At 38.8% G+C, this 17,298-nt stretch overlaps 1 protein-coding gene across 1 annotated transcript; it reads left to right on the forward strand.

Moving 5' to 3' along the window:
- The first annotated feature begins 2,756 nt into the window (after nt 1-2,756).
- Nucleotides 2,757-16,303, forward strand: LOC122747537 (nectin-1-like). Its single transcript, XM_043993492.1, has 5 exons — nt 2,757-3,029; nt 4,380-4,473; nt 9,754-10,098; nt 11,769-12,068; nt 16,155-16,303. The coding sequence occupies exons 1-5, from the start codon at nt 2,757-2,759 to the stop codon at nt 16,301-16,303; spliced, it is 1,161 nt and encodes a 386-aa protein (XP_043849427.1).
- Nucleotides 16,304-17,298: the final 995 nt, after the last annotated feature.

The following is a 17,298-nucleotide window of genomic DNA, read 5'->3' on the forward strand; positions in this document are numbered from 1 at the left end:
CCAGGGAAAAAAAAAAAAGAACTGTGGAGTAGATGCTGAATGAACCATACTATTTCTTTTGTTTTTGGTGCTGATGTTTTTCTATTTTGAGGTTTTTTGTCATTGCTCTGATTTTTCTCTTATAACATGACTAATGCAGAAATATGTTTAATGTTATTATGTGTGTGTGTATATATATATGTATATATATATATATCTCATATAGGTTACATATATATATATCTCATATAGGTTACATACATATATATATATATATATATATATATATATATATATATATATATATATATATATATATATATATATATATATATATATGTAACCTATATGAGATTACCTGCTGTCTAGGGGAGGGGGGAGGGAGGGGAGAGAGGGAGAAAAACCTGAAATTGGAAGGCTTGTATAAACAAGAGTTGAGAACTACCTTTACATGTAATGGGAAAAAATAAAATACTTTATTAATTTAAAAAAAAAAGAGTTAATTGGGTGGCTCACCTAAATATTGGGGTCCCGGAGATAATGAGGGAACGCTAGGTTTAAAGCTCCTTCCACTCAGAAATTTCCTTTTTAGATATTTCTCCCAGGCCAATAAGAAAGGAGCCTTACAGTCTCTGTTCCACAGATGTTTTGTTAGGGAGAATCAAGTAAACAGCAAAAGTGAAATTAATAAGATCAAAGACAAGGAAATAGGGAGAAAGCAATACGGATAATCTCTCCTAGCTCTAACCTAAGTCTATACAATCCCCAACTTGCTTCCAGTTAAGCTAATTTAAAAGAAAACAGGGCTTTTGTGTTAACTCGCCACCTGGGACGTCTACTCTAGCTGCTTGTGCCACCGCCAGGGAGGAAGAGAGGAAGAAGAGAGCTCCGGAAGAGACTCAGCCTCTCCTCAGTGAGTGTCCAATTTTCCTCCCCCAAAAGGGGAGGTCCGTCAAAAACTGCCTCTAGAGAGAGGCTTCTTCTTCTGACCTCAGTAGCATAGGTAACTTCAGGGCGGGCCAGGTGTGGCCCCTCCCAAATGAGTCAGTGAAATTCTAATAATTTTACCACATCAGACTGCCAGCAGATAAAAGTGTCTTGTCAGAATTAAATTCTGTTTTTGTCTTTGAGTCTATGAATCCTGTGGAAATGTTTTTTGATTTGGGGACCCTAGGCTGAGATCAGAAAGCCTTAGGTCCTCAGGGTCTCTTCCGTGTGGGAGGTGCTGGTGCCCCCTCCCCCTCTGCTTCAGCTGAGCCAAAAAGCCCCATGGGCTGTACAAGACGCCAGGTCAGACAGCTGGGGGGAAAAAAACCCAGCTCCCTCCGACCTGTGCAGAGCTATCCAAAAGATCCCGGATAGCCTGTGCTGAGGCTCGTGAGGCTGGAGCGCCGCCCCCACCACCACCAGCCGCAGCCCTGGCTGGAGGATTAGCTTGGTCTGTGGGGGAGCAGGAAGCCCCCCAAGATTTGAGTGGATAGAAGAAAAGCTATAGCTGGGAGTTAGACAGCAAGGGGTTCCGACGGACGAGAGGAGGCGGAGAAGAGGTCAAGTGGCGGCTGACGAGATTAGAAAGGTTGGAGCGCGGCAGACTAGAGAGGGGGCTACAAGGAGGCAGAGGAGAGCACAGAAGGGGTCAGCACAGGGTACAGGTTGGAGAAAGTGAAGATTAAGAGGAGTTAGAAGAAAGTAGCTGAGCAGGGAAAGTGCAACGTGCCCTGAGGCAGGAGGTGGCTAAGGCCCTTATTGTATTAAAAAAGTTTGAGGCACAGCAGGTGGGACGCAGTGGAAAGACACACTGCAATGCAGTTAGGTTGTACATTTTATTTCCCTGTATTCTTAATTTTCAATAGTATCTCATAAATAAACTCTGCTTTGATTATTTGGTTAAGAGGCTTCTTAATATTTTGCTTATCAATTTGGGAGTAGAGCAGTGTGGTGGGACTTTATAAATGGCCCATGCTAAGTTAATAGCAGTCAGATAGCCAAATAGTCAACAGTCCCCAGATTAATCACCCCAGTCAGTTTTAGCCCCCCCAAATTAGTCCTAGTCATCAAAAATATTCTACATTTGAATGGTGACCATGAAGGGACTTACGGCTCAATTATAATTTTCCTAAACCTATAATTTTTCATATAATTATAATTTTTCATAAACCCAATTATATAATTTTTAGACTAGATTAGATTGTTAATAATTAATTTTTTTTACAATATTTAATGGTGAACCAGGTAGGAGTTACTAACTTACTATCCTGGTAAATCTTTAAAAAATAATAATAATAATAAATAAAAATTAAAGGGCCACTAGGAAATTTTTTTAAAAGAAAATTTTTTTTCCACCCAACTGCTTCCCTTAATTTTTTTTGAAAGCCTCTAGCAGAGAAAAGCCTTAGCATTTATACTGAACCATGATTGAATATTTGTTTTACCTGTTGCCTTTTTTCATTGTAGTATTCTGGGACAACATATTGCCTCACTTTAAAAGGATGACTAGTTCAGTATTTTCTTATGCCCTTACAGAACTTTTCCTCATCAATACTATAAAAAATTTTTGGAATGATGAGATGAGTGAGTCTATTTTCCCCACTGATCCCGTCGTTAATATTACTGGGGACATTTTGACCAATTTTGAGCCCTATTATGGCAAAGTAATAATAGCTCTAGTGATTGTAATTTTTTTCTCTCCATTACTAATATCATAGCATGGTATTTTCTTATACAACTCTGGAGAGAGAGAAAGAATTGTACCCGTAGTGAGCCATGTATTAAGAGGGATGCCCCCCCCCAAAAAAAAGAGGGATGCCAGAGCTCCCTCTACTAAAAATGACCTGAAGTTAGAAAAAGATGTTGACCAGTCTTTAAAAGCAGGTCAGCAGAAGCCCCTCATACAGGATGCTGCAAAGCCTAAAAGCAGAAGCATCCTAGCACCTGCACTTTCAGGTCAAACAGTTAAAAATCAGTATAGGACCCCTAAAGTGTGTCAACATTGTGAGAAGCAAGGACACTTGTTGAGAGAGTGTAGAACCAGAAAGTATGAATTGAGACAGGTAATGACTGAAACCCTTAAAGACTTTTTTAGGGGCAATAGGAATAATCAGAGAAATTTTTACCAGAGAGGGAACAACCAAGGCAATTACAGGCCTTATTACCAACAGAATCAGAATAACTTTAGAAGACCCTATCAGGAAGGTACAGAAGGACAGAATCAGGGCAATTATAAGCCTTATTATAAGCAAAATCAAAATAAATATAGATCTTATCAGGGAAATACAGACAAGCAGAGTCAAAACAGATATAGGCCTTTTCAAAGAGATATAAAGGAGGAACATGAGAATAGTCACAGACCCTCTCAAAAGGGTAAAGATCAGGGAAATACAGATAAATGACAATGTACAGGAGAGGAATGGACAACAGTAAATACTGAAAATTTTATTTATATAGACTTTAAATACATTAACCCTTTTATTCCATTCTATTCTCCTCCCCAGAATAACAAATCTCATGTGATCCTCAAAGTTGGGGACACTTATTATTATTGCTTATTAGAAGACGAAAGAGTGGCAAAATTAACTAAGAAGCAGCTAAGAGCCATTCTAGGAGCAGCTGGGTATTGCAGGCAATGGATACCCTGCTTTGGTAAAATTGCTAAGCCACTTGTGGCTCTAACAAAAAATTCTTTCCAAATATTTTTACAGCTGGATTCCTAGCATCTTTCAGCTGTGGCAGAATTGAAGCAGGCACTTTGGCCTGCTGATGTTGCTGTTCCTATTCCTGCTTGGACCCAGTTTGGTCCTCATCATCTCATTCCACCTGTACCATTTGTAGGAGAAGGATTTCTTCACAAAGAGCTCTAACTTCTAAAAAGGGTTATTGTACCTTTAACTTCTAAAAAGGGTTATTGAACCTCTAACTTCAAAAAAGGGTTATTGAACTCTATAATTTGGTTCATAAAACAATTAATGGATATCTTACTAATGTTTAAGTTCTTTTGATAAATTGTTTTTTCACTTCAAGTATGCTGATGTTTAAGCTTTTTTTTGATAAATTGCTTATCAGTTTAAGTATCTATTATTGCCATTGTACTAGATATAGAATCCATGAACAAGATGATGTGGTTTATTTGTCTAATGAATCTTTTGCAATAATGTTTAATATTATCAGTCATTTATATTCATTTATCATTAATATGTCATTGTGACTATGTATATAGCTTTTATTATATTTTCATGCATTGGTCATTATACCACTTTCCCAATTTATTCTTGATATGGTTTAGAATTATTGTATATATTGCAAGTGTGTATTTAGTTATGCAGCATAACACACATTTTTACCATCATATTTTCTTTGGTGAAATTAATATGAGATTTTTAAATTATGGAAATTTACCATTTCAGAGACAAATTACTCTTACACTGAGCTTCATGGAGCTGACTCCACTCCACAATGCAGGCCTTGGAGAAAATATATGTACAACAGGAGGAGAGACAGGTAAGAGTAAGATGCCCTGAAGGAGGCTGAGAGAACAGCCATTCAGCGAAACCTGGAGGCAGGATTCCCTTAGTCCAAATACATTGAGTAAGTTCATAGTTTGCTGATAATAGCAGCTATATAGGGCACATCTCTCACTCCAAAAATAGTCTGGTGTCATGGAAGCACCAGCCCATGAACCTGGTTTAACTTAATTTTTTTTTTATTCTGTCTGGTGGCATGGTTAGAATCCATCCACCTGAGGCCTAGCACAATTATTGGATGTCTATGCACCACATGAGGTGGTATGGTAACCTTTCCATAACATTTTCAAGTCTCATCACAGACACATTACTAAATTTGGCCTCGATCCAGACATATAATGGTAAAAAGTGTTATTGATGTACTGTCTCAATTTTCTATTGCTTATGGATATAAACATCCTGCAAAAGGGGGGACTCCAATATCTTATATATGTATAAAGTTCAGATATGTTTTGTGCATTTTGAAGAACTTTCACTATTTAAATTGAACAATTTTGGACAATGCTATACTAAAGACTGGTGACAGCCAGCAGTATCCAGAGACAGTAGTTTCTGAAACAATGAGTATCCAGAGACAGCCTGAGTCCAGAGAAGACCAGAGTCCAGTTCCCCAGATGACATCTCAACAGCTCTTTTGAAGACAAGATTTAAAAAGACTTTAAGTGGACACTTTTGTTTCTTCCCACATATACCATTTGTAATGCGTATTTTCTACAGAGGCCTTCCCTCTGTGGACATTGTCAAAGCGCGAGTCCATGAGGGATTGCCCCTCTGGACAATTTTCTTTTCCTGTGTTATTATTGACATTGTGTCCTAGCATAGGTTATGGTATTTGGTTTTGCTGCTTCATGAAAGAAACACTATGTGGTTCTTTTTGAAGCAAAGGGGGGACTGTGGAAATTTATTTTGATTTGGGGACCCTAGGTTGAGATCAGAAAGTCTTAGGCCCTCAGGGTCTCTTCTGTGTGGGAGGTGCTGGTGCCCCTTCCCCCTCTGCTTCAGCTGAGCCAAAAAGCCCCATGGGCTGTACAAGACGCCAGGTCAGACAGCTGGGGGGAAAAAAACCCAGCTCCCTCCGACCTGTGCAGAGCTATCCAAAAGATCCCGGATAGCCTGTGCTGAGGCTCGTGAGGCTGGAGCGCCGCCCCCACCACCACCAGCCGCAGCCCTGGCTGGAGGATTAGCTTGGTCTGTGGGGGAGCAGGAAGCCCCCCAAGATTTGAGTGGATAGAAGAAAAGGTATATATAGACCTGGGAGTTAGACAGCAAGGAGTTCAGATGGATGAGTGGAGGTGGAGAAGAGGTCAAGTGGCGGCTGACGAGATTAGAAAGGTTGGAGCGTGGCAGACTAGAGAGGGGGCTACAAGGAGGCAGAGGAGAGCACAGAAGGGGTCAGCACAGGGTACAGGTTGGAGAAAGTGAAGATTAAGAGGAGTTAGAAGAAAGTAGCTGAGCAGGGAAAGTGCAACGTGCCCTGAGGCAGGAGGTGGCTAAGGCCCTTATTGTATTAAAAAAGTTTGAGGCACAGCAGGTGGGACGCAGTGGAAAGAGACACACTGCAATGCAGTTAGGTTGTACATTTTATTTCCCTGTATTCTTAATTTTCAATAGTATCTCATAAATAAACTCTGCTTTGATTATTTGGTTGAGGCTTCTTAATATTTTGCTTATCAATTTGGGAGTAGAGCAGTGTGGTGGAACTTTATAAATGGCCCATGCTAAGTTAATAGCAGTCAGATAGCCAAATAGTCAACAGTCCCCAGATTAGTCACCCCAGTCAGCTTTAGCCCCCCCAAATTAGTCCTAGTCATCAAAAATATTCTACAATCCCTAGGGAAGTGTGGAAAATCAATTTGAATTATATAGACTAATAAATATTTAGATTCACTTTAGTATTATAAGATTTTAAACTGAAAAGAATATTAGAGATCATTTAATCTAACCTCCCACTTTACAGATAAGGAAATTGAGGCCCAGAGAAGTGAAATTACTTGCCCAATATCACAGGGCAAGTTAATGGCAGGATAAAACCCAAGTCCTCCCATTCCTAGTTTGATGTTCTTTGTTTTTTGTTTGTTTGGTTTTTTTAAAAAAAAAAACAAATTAAATAAGATTTTATTTATATTTTCTGCTTCTCACATCATCATATTTATCTCCAATATCCCTCCCTCCCCGCCTCCCACAGAGCCATTCTATATTTCAAATAGTATTTTAAAGCACTTCCCAAAAAAAGAAAGAAAAAGAAGAAAAAACCTGGCACAATTGATTAATAAATTGAAAAAAATCCCCAAATGTGTATATTGTATAACACCTGTGGACCTCCTACCTCCATGAAGGGATAAATTATAGGTATTCTCTCATACTGCTTCATATCAGTCATGCTTGATTTTTATAATTTTGTTACATTCAATTTTGATTGTTTTGTGTATGGTTATTTCCACGAACATTTTTGTATTTATTCTGTATAGTATTTTAGCTCTGCTGACTTTACTCTATATCTGTTCACATAGATCTTTTCATGCTTCTCTGTATTGATCACATACATAATTTCTCATAGCATAGTAGTATTCACTCGCATTCACATACCACAATTTGTTTAAACAATCCCCTATTCAATACCCCACCAACATCATCTACAATCCTTCCAGCTCTTGGGGTCACCTTGCCTTTATTGCTAGACTTCTGCTTTACTTAGTATATCACATACTTCTGTGTTTCCCTCTGTTTACAATACCCTTTTTGTACACCCTTTCATTTTGTTATAGTTACACACACACACACACACACACACATACAGTTTCAGCTGTAGGCAGTGTGCCACCTGGTTCTTTTCATAGTGTCTCAGGACTGCCTCTCCACTGTCACTTCCATCTGACTTCCACCTTCACCATTGCCTCTCTAGGTACACTAGAAAGAAGTCTCTTACTGCTTTCTCTGCTGTTATCTTTCCTGTTGCTGTCTTTGGCTGCTACATTCATTCCTTCCTTCTATATTTCTCTAGTCAGGGGAGTTCAAGAAACAAATGGTCTCTTCAGGTCTGGTTTTCTTTCTAGGAATATTTCAAATAGCTCTTTATTATTGAAAATCTATTCTTTTTTCCCATTTATGTACTCTCACTGCATTTTGCATCTGCTGCCCAGCCTGATTTAAGCTCCATAGAACAACATGCTCCTATCAGGATAAGCTCATCACTTATGATCTCACCACCTCGATATTAACTCAGGTCTTAATTGACACCCACTCCCTCAGCTTCCTCTCCCCTCTTTTTCAACGGGCTCTAAATTCCTCCCAAGGCCTTCCTTATTATAGAATCTACTGCTCTGCCTTGTCTCAACTCCACAGAAAAAGATGCCCCTCTCCAAGTACCCCTTGGTGTCTCCCCCACTTTCCTGCCTCCATTTGTGTGTCATCTAACCCCCACCTGTAACCCATTAGATTGTAAGCTTCTTGAGGTCAGGGACTGTCTTTCCTTTTCTTACTTGTATCTGCAGTACTTAGCATATTGCCTGGCACGTAAGAAGCACTTAAAATTATTTATTGAATTGAATACTACCCCCCCCAATACTCCCACATTGTACTTTCCCATTCCTTTGGTTCCTAAGTTCTCTGGCACAGTGGTTCAGACCTCTGCCACAATGGTGCTCTTACAATTGAAGGTGATTTCTATCATTTGGAATTTGGGTGATCAAGTTTCTGGGGGGAGGGGGAGGGGTGACATATGGTGTCTATTCCAGACACATGTCCTGCTTTCTTTCTTTTCCACCAGATTCCAGTAGGCATCTTTTGCAGCATATCCTTTGATCCAGCAATACCACTACTAGGTCTGTATCCCAAAGAGATCATAAAAAGGGAAAAGGACCCACATGTACAATGATATTTATAGCTGCTCTTTTTGTGGTGGCAAAGAATTGGAAATTGAGGGGATGCCCATCAACTGGGGAATGGCTAAAGAAGTTGTGGTATATGAATGTAATGGAATACTATTGTGCTGTAAGAAATGACAAGCAGGATGATTTCAGGAAAACCTGGAAAGACATACATGAACTAATGCTGAGTGAAGTGATCAGAAGCAGGGGAACATTGTACACAGTAACAGCAATATTGTGAGATGATCAACTGTGATAGACTTAGCTCTTCTCAGCAATGCAATGATCCAAGACAATTCCAAAGGACTCATGATGGAAAATGCAATCCAGATACAGAGAAAGAACTATGGAGTTTGAATGTGGATCGAAGCAAACTACTTTCACTTTGTTTTTTGTTTTCTTTCTCGTGTTTTTTCCCTTTTGTTCTTATTCTTCTTTCACAACATGATTAATGTGGAAATATGTTTAACATGACTGTACATGTATAACCTGTATCAGATTGTTTCCTATCTTGGGGATGGGAAGGGAATTTGGAACTCAAAATCTTACAAAAATGAATGTTTGAAAACTATCTTTACATGTAATTAGAGAAAAAATACTATTAAGACAAAAGAAAGAGATCCTTGTCTGAAGGAGTCCACAGTTGGACTTTCAAAAGGAGCTCTTTGCAGCATCTTTAATGGAAGGAAAAGAACAGAAAGAACATCAAACAATCAGGATAGCCTTGAAACCTACAGGTTATTAAGTAAGCTATACATAATAGAGACCTGAAGTTTCATGTACAATCCTGGTTTTATTTTTTACTATGTGTATACAAATGTCCATTATATTTGATGCGTGTTAAATTCAGAATAAAAATTCAAAATTAATATTAAATAAGAAAAAAGGGGAAATCTTTGGCAGCACAGAATATTGTTGTGACACACTGGACACCCAGATCTCAGCAAACTTTTGCAATTTGCAGCCTGGATGTCAACTGGAAAGAGGGAGAGGAGAACAGGGGTGGATATAAGATGTGTGTTGGGTCCTTGGGTCACCTAGTATACCTTCAGGGTAAGTAGCGTGGTTGGCAGTGGGAGAAGGCATGCCAGGTGAGCTTGGAGTAGAGATCAGTTCATTTGGGGGGGGGGAGGTGTTTCAACTTCTTTTAGTTCCAGGTGCTCTAGTTCATGGAAGCAAGTGGAGTCGTTTTATCTTTGGTACATAACTTCTCTTCTGGAGAGGCTTGAGAAGTTGTGAAGATCAGAGAAAATATCCAACCCTCTATCTTGTTGATCATGTAACCCATTCAATGTTCTTTCTACTATCCTCCCAGGCCTACATTTGTTCAGTTTGTGTTATGGTGTTTTTTTTTTTTTCCTTTTACTTGTTGCTTGTTTTTGTTTTTTTAGTTTCAGATTCTATGTTTGTAATGAAGAGTAAAAGCACTGATATAGCCCTCCTGGGGAACAATGTGACCCTGAAATGTAACTTGACGATTCCAGCAGATGTTCTGCAGATTACCTGGCAAAAGGTCCAAGGGTCTATACCAGAAAACATAGGCACCTACAGCAGCCAGTATGGTGAAAAAATTCTCCCTGCCTTCAAAGAACGGATCCACTGCAGCAGTGCAGAACTGACATCGTCAAGCATGACCATCTATAATGTGACCTTGGAGGATGATGCGTGTTATAAATGTCTCTTTAATGTTTTTCCAGATGGTATCCATGGAGGACAAATGTGCTTCAGCGTACAAAGTAAATGGATAACTATGTGCTGTAATCTTTTCTACAAGAGCCAGATTTTCCCAAAAGCAGGACAGGAGGACAAGGGGGAGGGGCAGAAATTAGGTATAAAGAAATCTTTTGCATCTGCTGCTCTGCCTGGTTTCATCTCCCAAAGATTTCATCATACCTAACATTTTATTGTACTCATACTTAAGGTCAGGCATTGTAGTTATAGAATATGAGGACTGAAGGTCATTTAGAAAATGTTTAACCTTCTCATCATGCCACGCTATATCTCCTGCGTCAAATGACACATTTATGTGGTTGTGACCTGTGAAGTAAGACTCAGTATTTCTTGTTGAGAAAATACAGACTGAGACTAGAAAAGTGCTCAGCACACAGAAGGTATTTAATAAAGGTGGATGCTTATTAAAAAAAAAAAAAGCAAAAAGTATCTGAATGAAGGGTAAGGTTAGAGCAGTGCAAAGAATTGCTCAAAAAAAAGTCAGCTGGAGGGATAATGGTGACTTCTATTTGCCCTACCACCACCCCCAACACACACACACACACACACACACATACACACACACACACACACACACACACACACACACACACACACACACACACACACACACACACACACACCCCTGTGTGTTTCTTTATCTGCAGTGATTTTCTTTACCCCTTGTCAAAGTCAAGGATTGTATGCCCTCAGATTAAGTCAATTTAAAGACTCCATGAAGGTACACATGATTAATGTTCTTAAAGTAGAGAAGTTCACGGGGCCTCAGGGTACATGGCTACAAACACACAGGAAAACTGTTTTGAATATATTTAAAGCTTCATAACAAAAATTGGGAGGACCATCAGTATAGAAAGCATCATGACCTAAAAGATCCATGCCTGGCCTAGCAAACAGGAAGACCCGAGTTCATGTCTCACCTACCTCTGATATACTGACTGTGAGATTCAAGGCAATTTTGTGACAATTAAAAATGAGATGTAGTTTCTGGGTAATTTAAGCATTTTATTACTATGGCCAACAGGATATTAATAAAAGCAAGGCTATACATCTCTCTCAGACCAAAGACCCCTTCCTCATCATTGGATCTCAGTTCATATACTCTTCTCACTGTAGGAAGTCCATCACCTAACAATTCAATCTAATTGGTTAGCATCATTCAAATCTAATTGGTTGACATGATTTGGAGGTGAGTCATATTAAAATGAAATCAGGGGATACATGACTCCAGTTAAGATGATATGAAGGGAAAATGTAGAGAGCCCCATCCAATGGTTCCCACCTAGAACTGGTTCATCCAGGCCAAATCTCATCAGTAAAGTCCTTTGGGTTATCTAGAAAAAAAGAATCTATCTGCACATAAGGCTCCTTTTGTGAGCTTGGCTTGGACTTGGCCCAGATGAAGAGATATGATGAAATCTCTCAAGGAGAGCTTGACATTAAGTGGAGGGAAGAGAGGACTAAGAAAGAAGAGGAAATCTCTGGGTCTCCCAAGATATTGATTATTAATAATTATTTCTCACAATTTGGTCCCCCCCCCCCGAAATGCTCTCAGACTGAATTGCTAAACTACTTAGGAGTTCCTTAAACCAATGAAATGATAGCCCCAGACTGAAATCATTTGTATACTATATGGATATGAATGATTTCTGAATTTTCTTTTTGCTTGACTTAGGTGTATCTGAATTAAGAATTGAGCACTATCCTCATCCTAGCAACAAGAGTATCCTTATAGTCATCTGCTCAGCTACAGGAAAACCTGCCCCTCACATCACCTTCTCCCATGAGAGGCTGCTGATAGGATTACCTAAGGAACAAATTGATAAGAACCCAGATGGCATAGCTAATGTTACCAAATGGTATAACATCTCACTGGAAGCTATGACGTCCTTGAAATTTCAGAATGTGTCTTGTGACTTGGATCACCCCCTAAGGAAGAGAAAAAAACTTGTTTCTTTTTCTGAGGAACCAGAATGTAAGTAAAAAGTAGAGACCAGTAAAGTGAAATTTTTGTTTATTATGGTCCTTATCTTTCAGAGAAATGAAATCTTTTTTATGTATTTATAAGCATGTGTTATAAGTGTGTGTGTGTGTGTGTGTGTGTGTGTGTGTGTGTGTGTGTAGGGCAGCTAGGTGGTACAGTGGATAGGACTTGGAGTCAGGAAGATGACTCTTCAGGAGTTCAAGTTTGATTTAGTAGCTGTGTGACCCTGGGCAAGTCACTTAACCCTGTTTTCCTCAATTCCTCATTTGTAAAATGATTTGAAGAAGGAAATAGCAAACCACTCCAGTAGGTTTGCCAAGAAAACCTGAAATAGGGTCATGAAGAGTCATATGTGATTGAAAAGAATTGAACAACAAAATGTATTTATATGAAATAGCATATCATTATAACATTTAAAAGTCATTCATAGGTATCTGTCCATTCCCCTTCTATGAACCATCCACTAGTAAACTGAAGAGTTGGCTGAGGGGCCATTTTTCATAATTGCAGACAACAGAATGTCTCTAAACTACATTTAGTCATCACTCAGGTAAAACTCTTCCAAGGGTAGCATCTCTCACAGTTTAGCTTCATTAACAAATATTTATTGCAGAGTGGTATAGTTGATGGAATGTTGCTCTTGGAGTAGGGAAGATCTGAGTTTGAGCCTTACCTCTATCGCACACTGGCTAGATGACCCTGGGCAAGTCACTGACTTTTTCAATGTTATGGTCACCTCTCCCATCATGCTCTCTGTAAGACTATAAATTGTAGAACAAGCCCAGTCTGAATTAAGAAAGGATGTTCCTTATATACAAAGTGAAGTGAGCAGAACCAGGAGAACATTATACATAGTAACAGCAATATTGTATGATAAGAACTGTGATGACTTAGCTATTCTCAATAATGCAGAGATCCAAGATAATCCCAAAGGACTCATGATGAAAAATGTCATCTGCCTCCAGAGAAAGAAAGATATTATCTGAATATAAACTGGTCTAATATTTTCCACTTTCTCTCTCTCCCCCTCTTTCTTCTTTTCATTCTTTTTTCCTTCCTTCCTTCCCTCCTTCCTTCCCTCCTTTCTTTCTTTCTTTCTTTTTTTCTTTCTTTCTTTCTTTCTTTCTTTCTTTCTTTCTTTCTTTCTTTCTTTCTTTCTTTCTTTCTCTCTCTTTCTTTCTTCCTTCCTTCCTTCCTTCCTTCCTTTTTTTCTTTTTGTTTTGTGATGTTTAAAGTCTGATGTCAAAATATCTAATGTGTGGTCACCTTAAATTAGAAGCTCATAGCACCGGTCTTTGAGGCATTAAACATTTATTAAAGTATTTACAAGGTAGCAAAAGAGAGAAGAAGAATACATGTAGTTCAGAAAGAAACCTAGTTACCCTGGTGACTCTGCCAGGACCTCCAACAGAAAAGACCGATTCCCTGTTCTCTCCAGCAGAAACTCCCTGCAGAACCGCCCCCGGCATGGTCCCCACACACAGCTCCAAGCTAATTGGCTGGTAGCATTGATTGATATGACTTACAGGCAGTTCTATGAGTAGATGTAACTTCTGGACTCTCATCACATGCTTTCTCCTCAGGGCAGTGCTGTCCTGGTTCTCACAATGTCTTTCTCAGCAGGGGGGTGGCACTCTCTCACAGTTTTCTTGAACAAAATGACTAATATGGAAATGTTTTATGGCATTGCACATGCATAACTTATATCAGATAGCTTATCATCTCAAGGTGTGGAGAGGGGAGGGAGGGAAGGATAAAATTTTGGGGTTTTTTTGAGTTTTTTTTTTTGTTTTGAGTCAATTGGGGTTAAGTGACTTGTCCAGGGTCACACAGCTAGTAAGTGTCAAGGGTCTGAGGCTGGATTTGAACTCAGATCCTCCTGAATCCAGGGCCAGTGCCTTATCCACTGCACCACCTAGCTTTCTCTGGGAAGGATAGAATTTGGAACACAAAAATCTTTAAAAAACAGAAACAATGTGTGTTTAAAATTGTTTTTACACGTAACTGGGGAAAAATAAAATGTTATAAAAAAAGAAAGGATGTTCCTCATTGGAAATTCCATATATTAATGAAATAACTGGAATAGTCCAAACAAAAAACCTCAAAACATTAAAACTATGTAAATTTTTTGAAGAACACGAGCAACTTATTTCCTTGGTATTTTCTTCATGTTTGTCTCAGCTGTGGTTGCACTAAGAATTCAATTTTATTTCAATTCCTTCTTATCTACAGACAACTAACCTTCCTCATTTTAGAACTTGTTTCACCAGCATACCTTTCTATTCTGAACACAAATGAAAAAACACTTCTGAAGCAGCCAAACCAAGCTCACTTTATAATAAAAACATGTCAGGCAGAATGATTCCTACAAGTAGGCATGCCAATACCAAAGCAAGAAGTGTCAAATAATAATCTAAAAGTTTAGAAGGAGGCAGGAAATTTGTAAAATGCAAACCTAAGACCTCAAACACCACCACAAGTCTGAGTCCTTTTTAGTATAGTAATAAATAGTTCTAAGCATGTAAATTTCAGGAAAACCTGGGAGCACTAAATGATGCTCATTAATTTGTTATTAAGAAGGTCAAGATGCATGTAATGCAATTAAAATATACCTAAAAAAGTTAAATTCTTTTTTTTCAGGGCAATAAGGGTTAAGTGACTTGCTCTGGGTCACACAGCTTGTAAGTGTCAGGTGTCTGAGGATGGATTTGAACTCAGGTCTTCCTGAATCCAGGGCTAGTGCTTTATCCACTGTGCCACCTAGCTGCCCCCAAATAGTTAAATTCTTAACAAAACAAAACAAAACAAAACCAAAACCACCTTTTTGGAGTCCAGACATAGTGGTGCATACCTATAATCCTTGATACTAGGAGGTTGAGGCTGATGGATCCCTAGAGCGCTAAAGTTCTGATCAGCAGTAATACTAAAGCGAATGTCAGCACCTATGTAATGAAACCTTTGGAGAAACAGCTCACCAGGCTGCCTAAAGAGAGGGCTCAAAGTGGAAATGGAGCAGGTTGAAGTTTCTCAGCTGATCAACAATGGAGTTGGACTCATTAGTGATTGCCACTCTTTCAGCATGGGCCACAAAGGGTGATTCAGTATCAAAATAAGACAAAACAAAAAGACTCAAAAAACCTTTTTGCAATGAAAAAAAGGCAAACCTCATGTCATCAAGGAAACTTAGCAATATAAAATGAGTCACTGCTAGAATTTTAAATTCACTTTCATTATATATCAACAATGGAAAATGACAATGTAGTTTGTTAAGCTACAGGATAGCATCTTCCTCATCTAAACAATTTATCTTTCTTGTTAACCTAAGAAGTTATTGCTTATCTGCTAGTGGATTATTTTATACTCTACTATATCTTTAGCAAAACCTGAGGTGGGAAGAAGGGAAGAAGGGGGGAAATAAACATTTATGAAGTACCTATTATGTGACAAGCACTGCACTAAATATTTTGAAGGAAAAAGGGAAATCATTCTTAAAATCATGATTAACTCTTTCTTTCTACTCTCTCCCCATCCCATCTTCCAGTTTAGACAAAGGATAGGAGTTAGAGTTTAGAAAAGGGAAGGAATAAAGACAAAGCGGTTAGCATCCATCAGTAATGGAGGAGGGGAAATTAAGCAAGAATACTCTTTACCCTCCTCTAATAAGCTGATCTGTCACATTAGTCAATCGCTAAGCATTTATGAAATGCTTACTATGTTCTGGGCATTGTACTAAACACTGGAGATATCATTGCAACACTTGGGGATGTTGTAGCCTAAGATGGTGACAATGGTGTGGTGCAAAGAAGTGATTCTGGTCCATATAAGGAGTATGTATGTATTATCTTCATGTAGCCCATCAGGTATGAGAGATGCTATGATGTAATTAATGATCAAGCCGTAGACTTAAAGTCAAGGAGCTTGTGTTTGAATCATGATTCTGTGACTTCCAATCTATGCAATCTCACATAGATCATTTCCCTTTCTATACCTCAGTTTTGTGGTAAAAATTATTTGTGGTAAAGATTGATATCGGAAGTTTTAGCTGAATCATTTGAGAGATTGCGCATGCTACTGAAGCAACTTTTGAAGGACCACCCCTTTTGGGAGGAAAACTCGAATGTGAGGAACTTCCGGACATGAACTTAAAAGTAAGGGTGGGAACGGAAGTTGGCGTTCTCTGGCTGCTAAACTTGGCTGTGGCGGTGCGCGTGCACAAAAGGAGTTAAGAAACACGTGGTTGGTGTTCGGCTTTGGGTGTGCTGGTTCTCGGCCTGGCAGGCAGTTTGGGATTCAGTGAGTTTTATAAAGGATAATAGACTAAGTTTAGATCTAAGGTCATTCATCTGTATTTCTACTTCCCTATTTCCCTAATTGGTATCACCTTTTGTTGTCTAATTAATTCCCAAGTAATAAAAACTAATCACTCACAGATTAAAGCTCAGAGGCTTCTTTTTCTTAGTGGTCTGCGATATATATATATATATATATATATAAGGGAAAAGTTAAAAAGGGGAGTTTAATGCTCCGTATATCCAATTTTGAATCTCACAGTTTTCTGATCTGTAAAATGAGCAGGTTGGATTCAGTAACTTCCAAGGACCCTTGCAGTGGTAAATCAATATGAGCCTATTCCTGAGTGACGATGTTTCTCTGATTACATTAGAAAGTAAAATTCTCATGATTTTTGTACTACTTATACTTCTTCTCTGCTCTTTTACTAAAGATAATCAAGTAGAATTAAATCTGACCCTGAGCAAAATTATCCCAATCATGGAATCAGTCATTCAATGAACAAGTATTTATAAAGCACTTGTTCTATGTCAAGCACTTATCATAACCACTGGAAATATAACAAAAAGGAAAAAAATAGGGTCCCTCTCCTCCAATATCTCACATTAAAAAGGGGGAGATAATATGAGGTATAAAGAGGGTGTGGGGGTGTATCAACAGGGAAGGGGAGCATGGGAGAGACTGGAAAAATGCCTCCTGTAGAAGGTAGAATTTGAGATGATTCTTAAAGGAAAGCAGAGAAGCCAGGAGTAGGAGAGAAATAGGGAAATCATCCATTCATGGGCACAGCCAGAGAAAAGGCATGAGTTAGGAATGCTAGCAGGAGAGTGGGTGTTGCTCAATCATAGATTACATGGAGTGGAATAAAGTAGAGGAAGATTTTTTTTTAAAAAGGGACAAGTTTGTGAAGGAATACAGAGGACTTTATATT

Source organism: Dromiciops gliroides, chromosome 3 (genome assembly GCF_019393635.1).
Source record: "Dromiciops gliroides isolate mDroGli1 chromosome 3, mDroGli1.pri, whole genome shotgun sequence".
NCBI lineage: Eukaryota > Metazoa > Chordata > Mammalia > Microbiotheria > Microbiotheriidae > Dromiciops > Dromiciops gliroides.

Coding starts and splice junctions, on each gene's coding strand:
- LOC122747537 (XM_043993492.1), top strand. CDS start 2,757: ATGCCCCCCCCCAAAAAAAAGAGGGATGCCAGAGCTCCCTCTACTAAA. Junction 3,030..4,379: donor GAAAGTATGAATTGAGACAG/GTAATGACTGAA, acceptor TTACCATTTCAG/AGACAAATTACTCTTACACT. Junction 4,474..9,753: donor TACAACAGGAGGAGAGACAG/GTAAGAGTAAGA, acceptor TTGTTTTTTTAG/TTTCAGATTCTATGTTTGTA.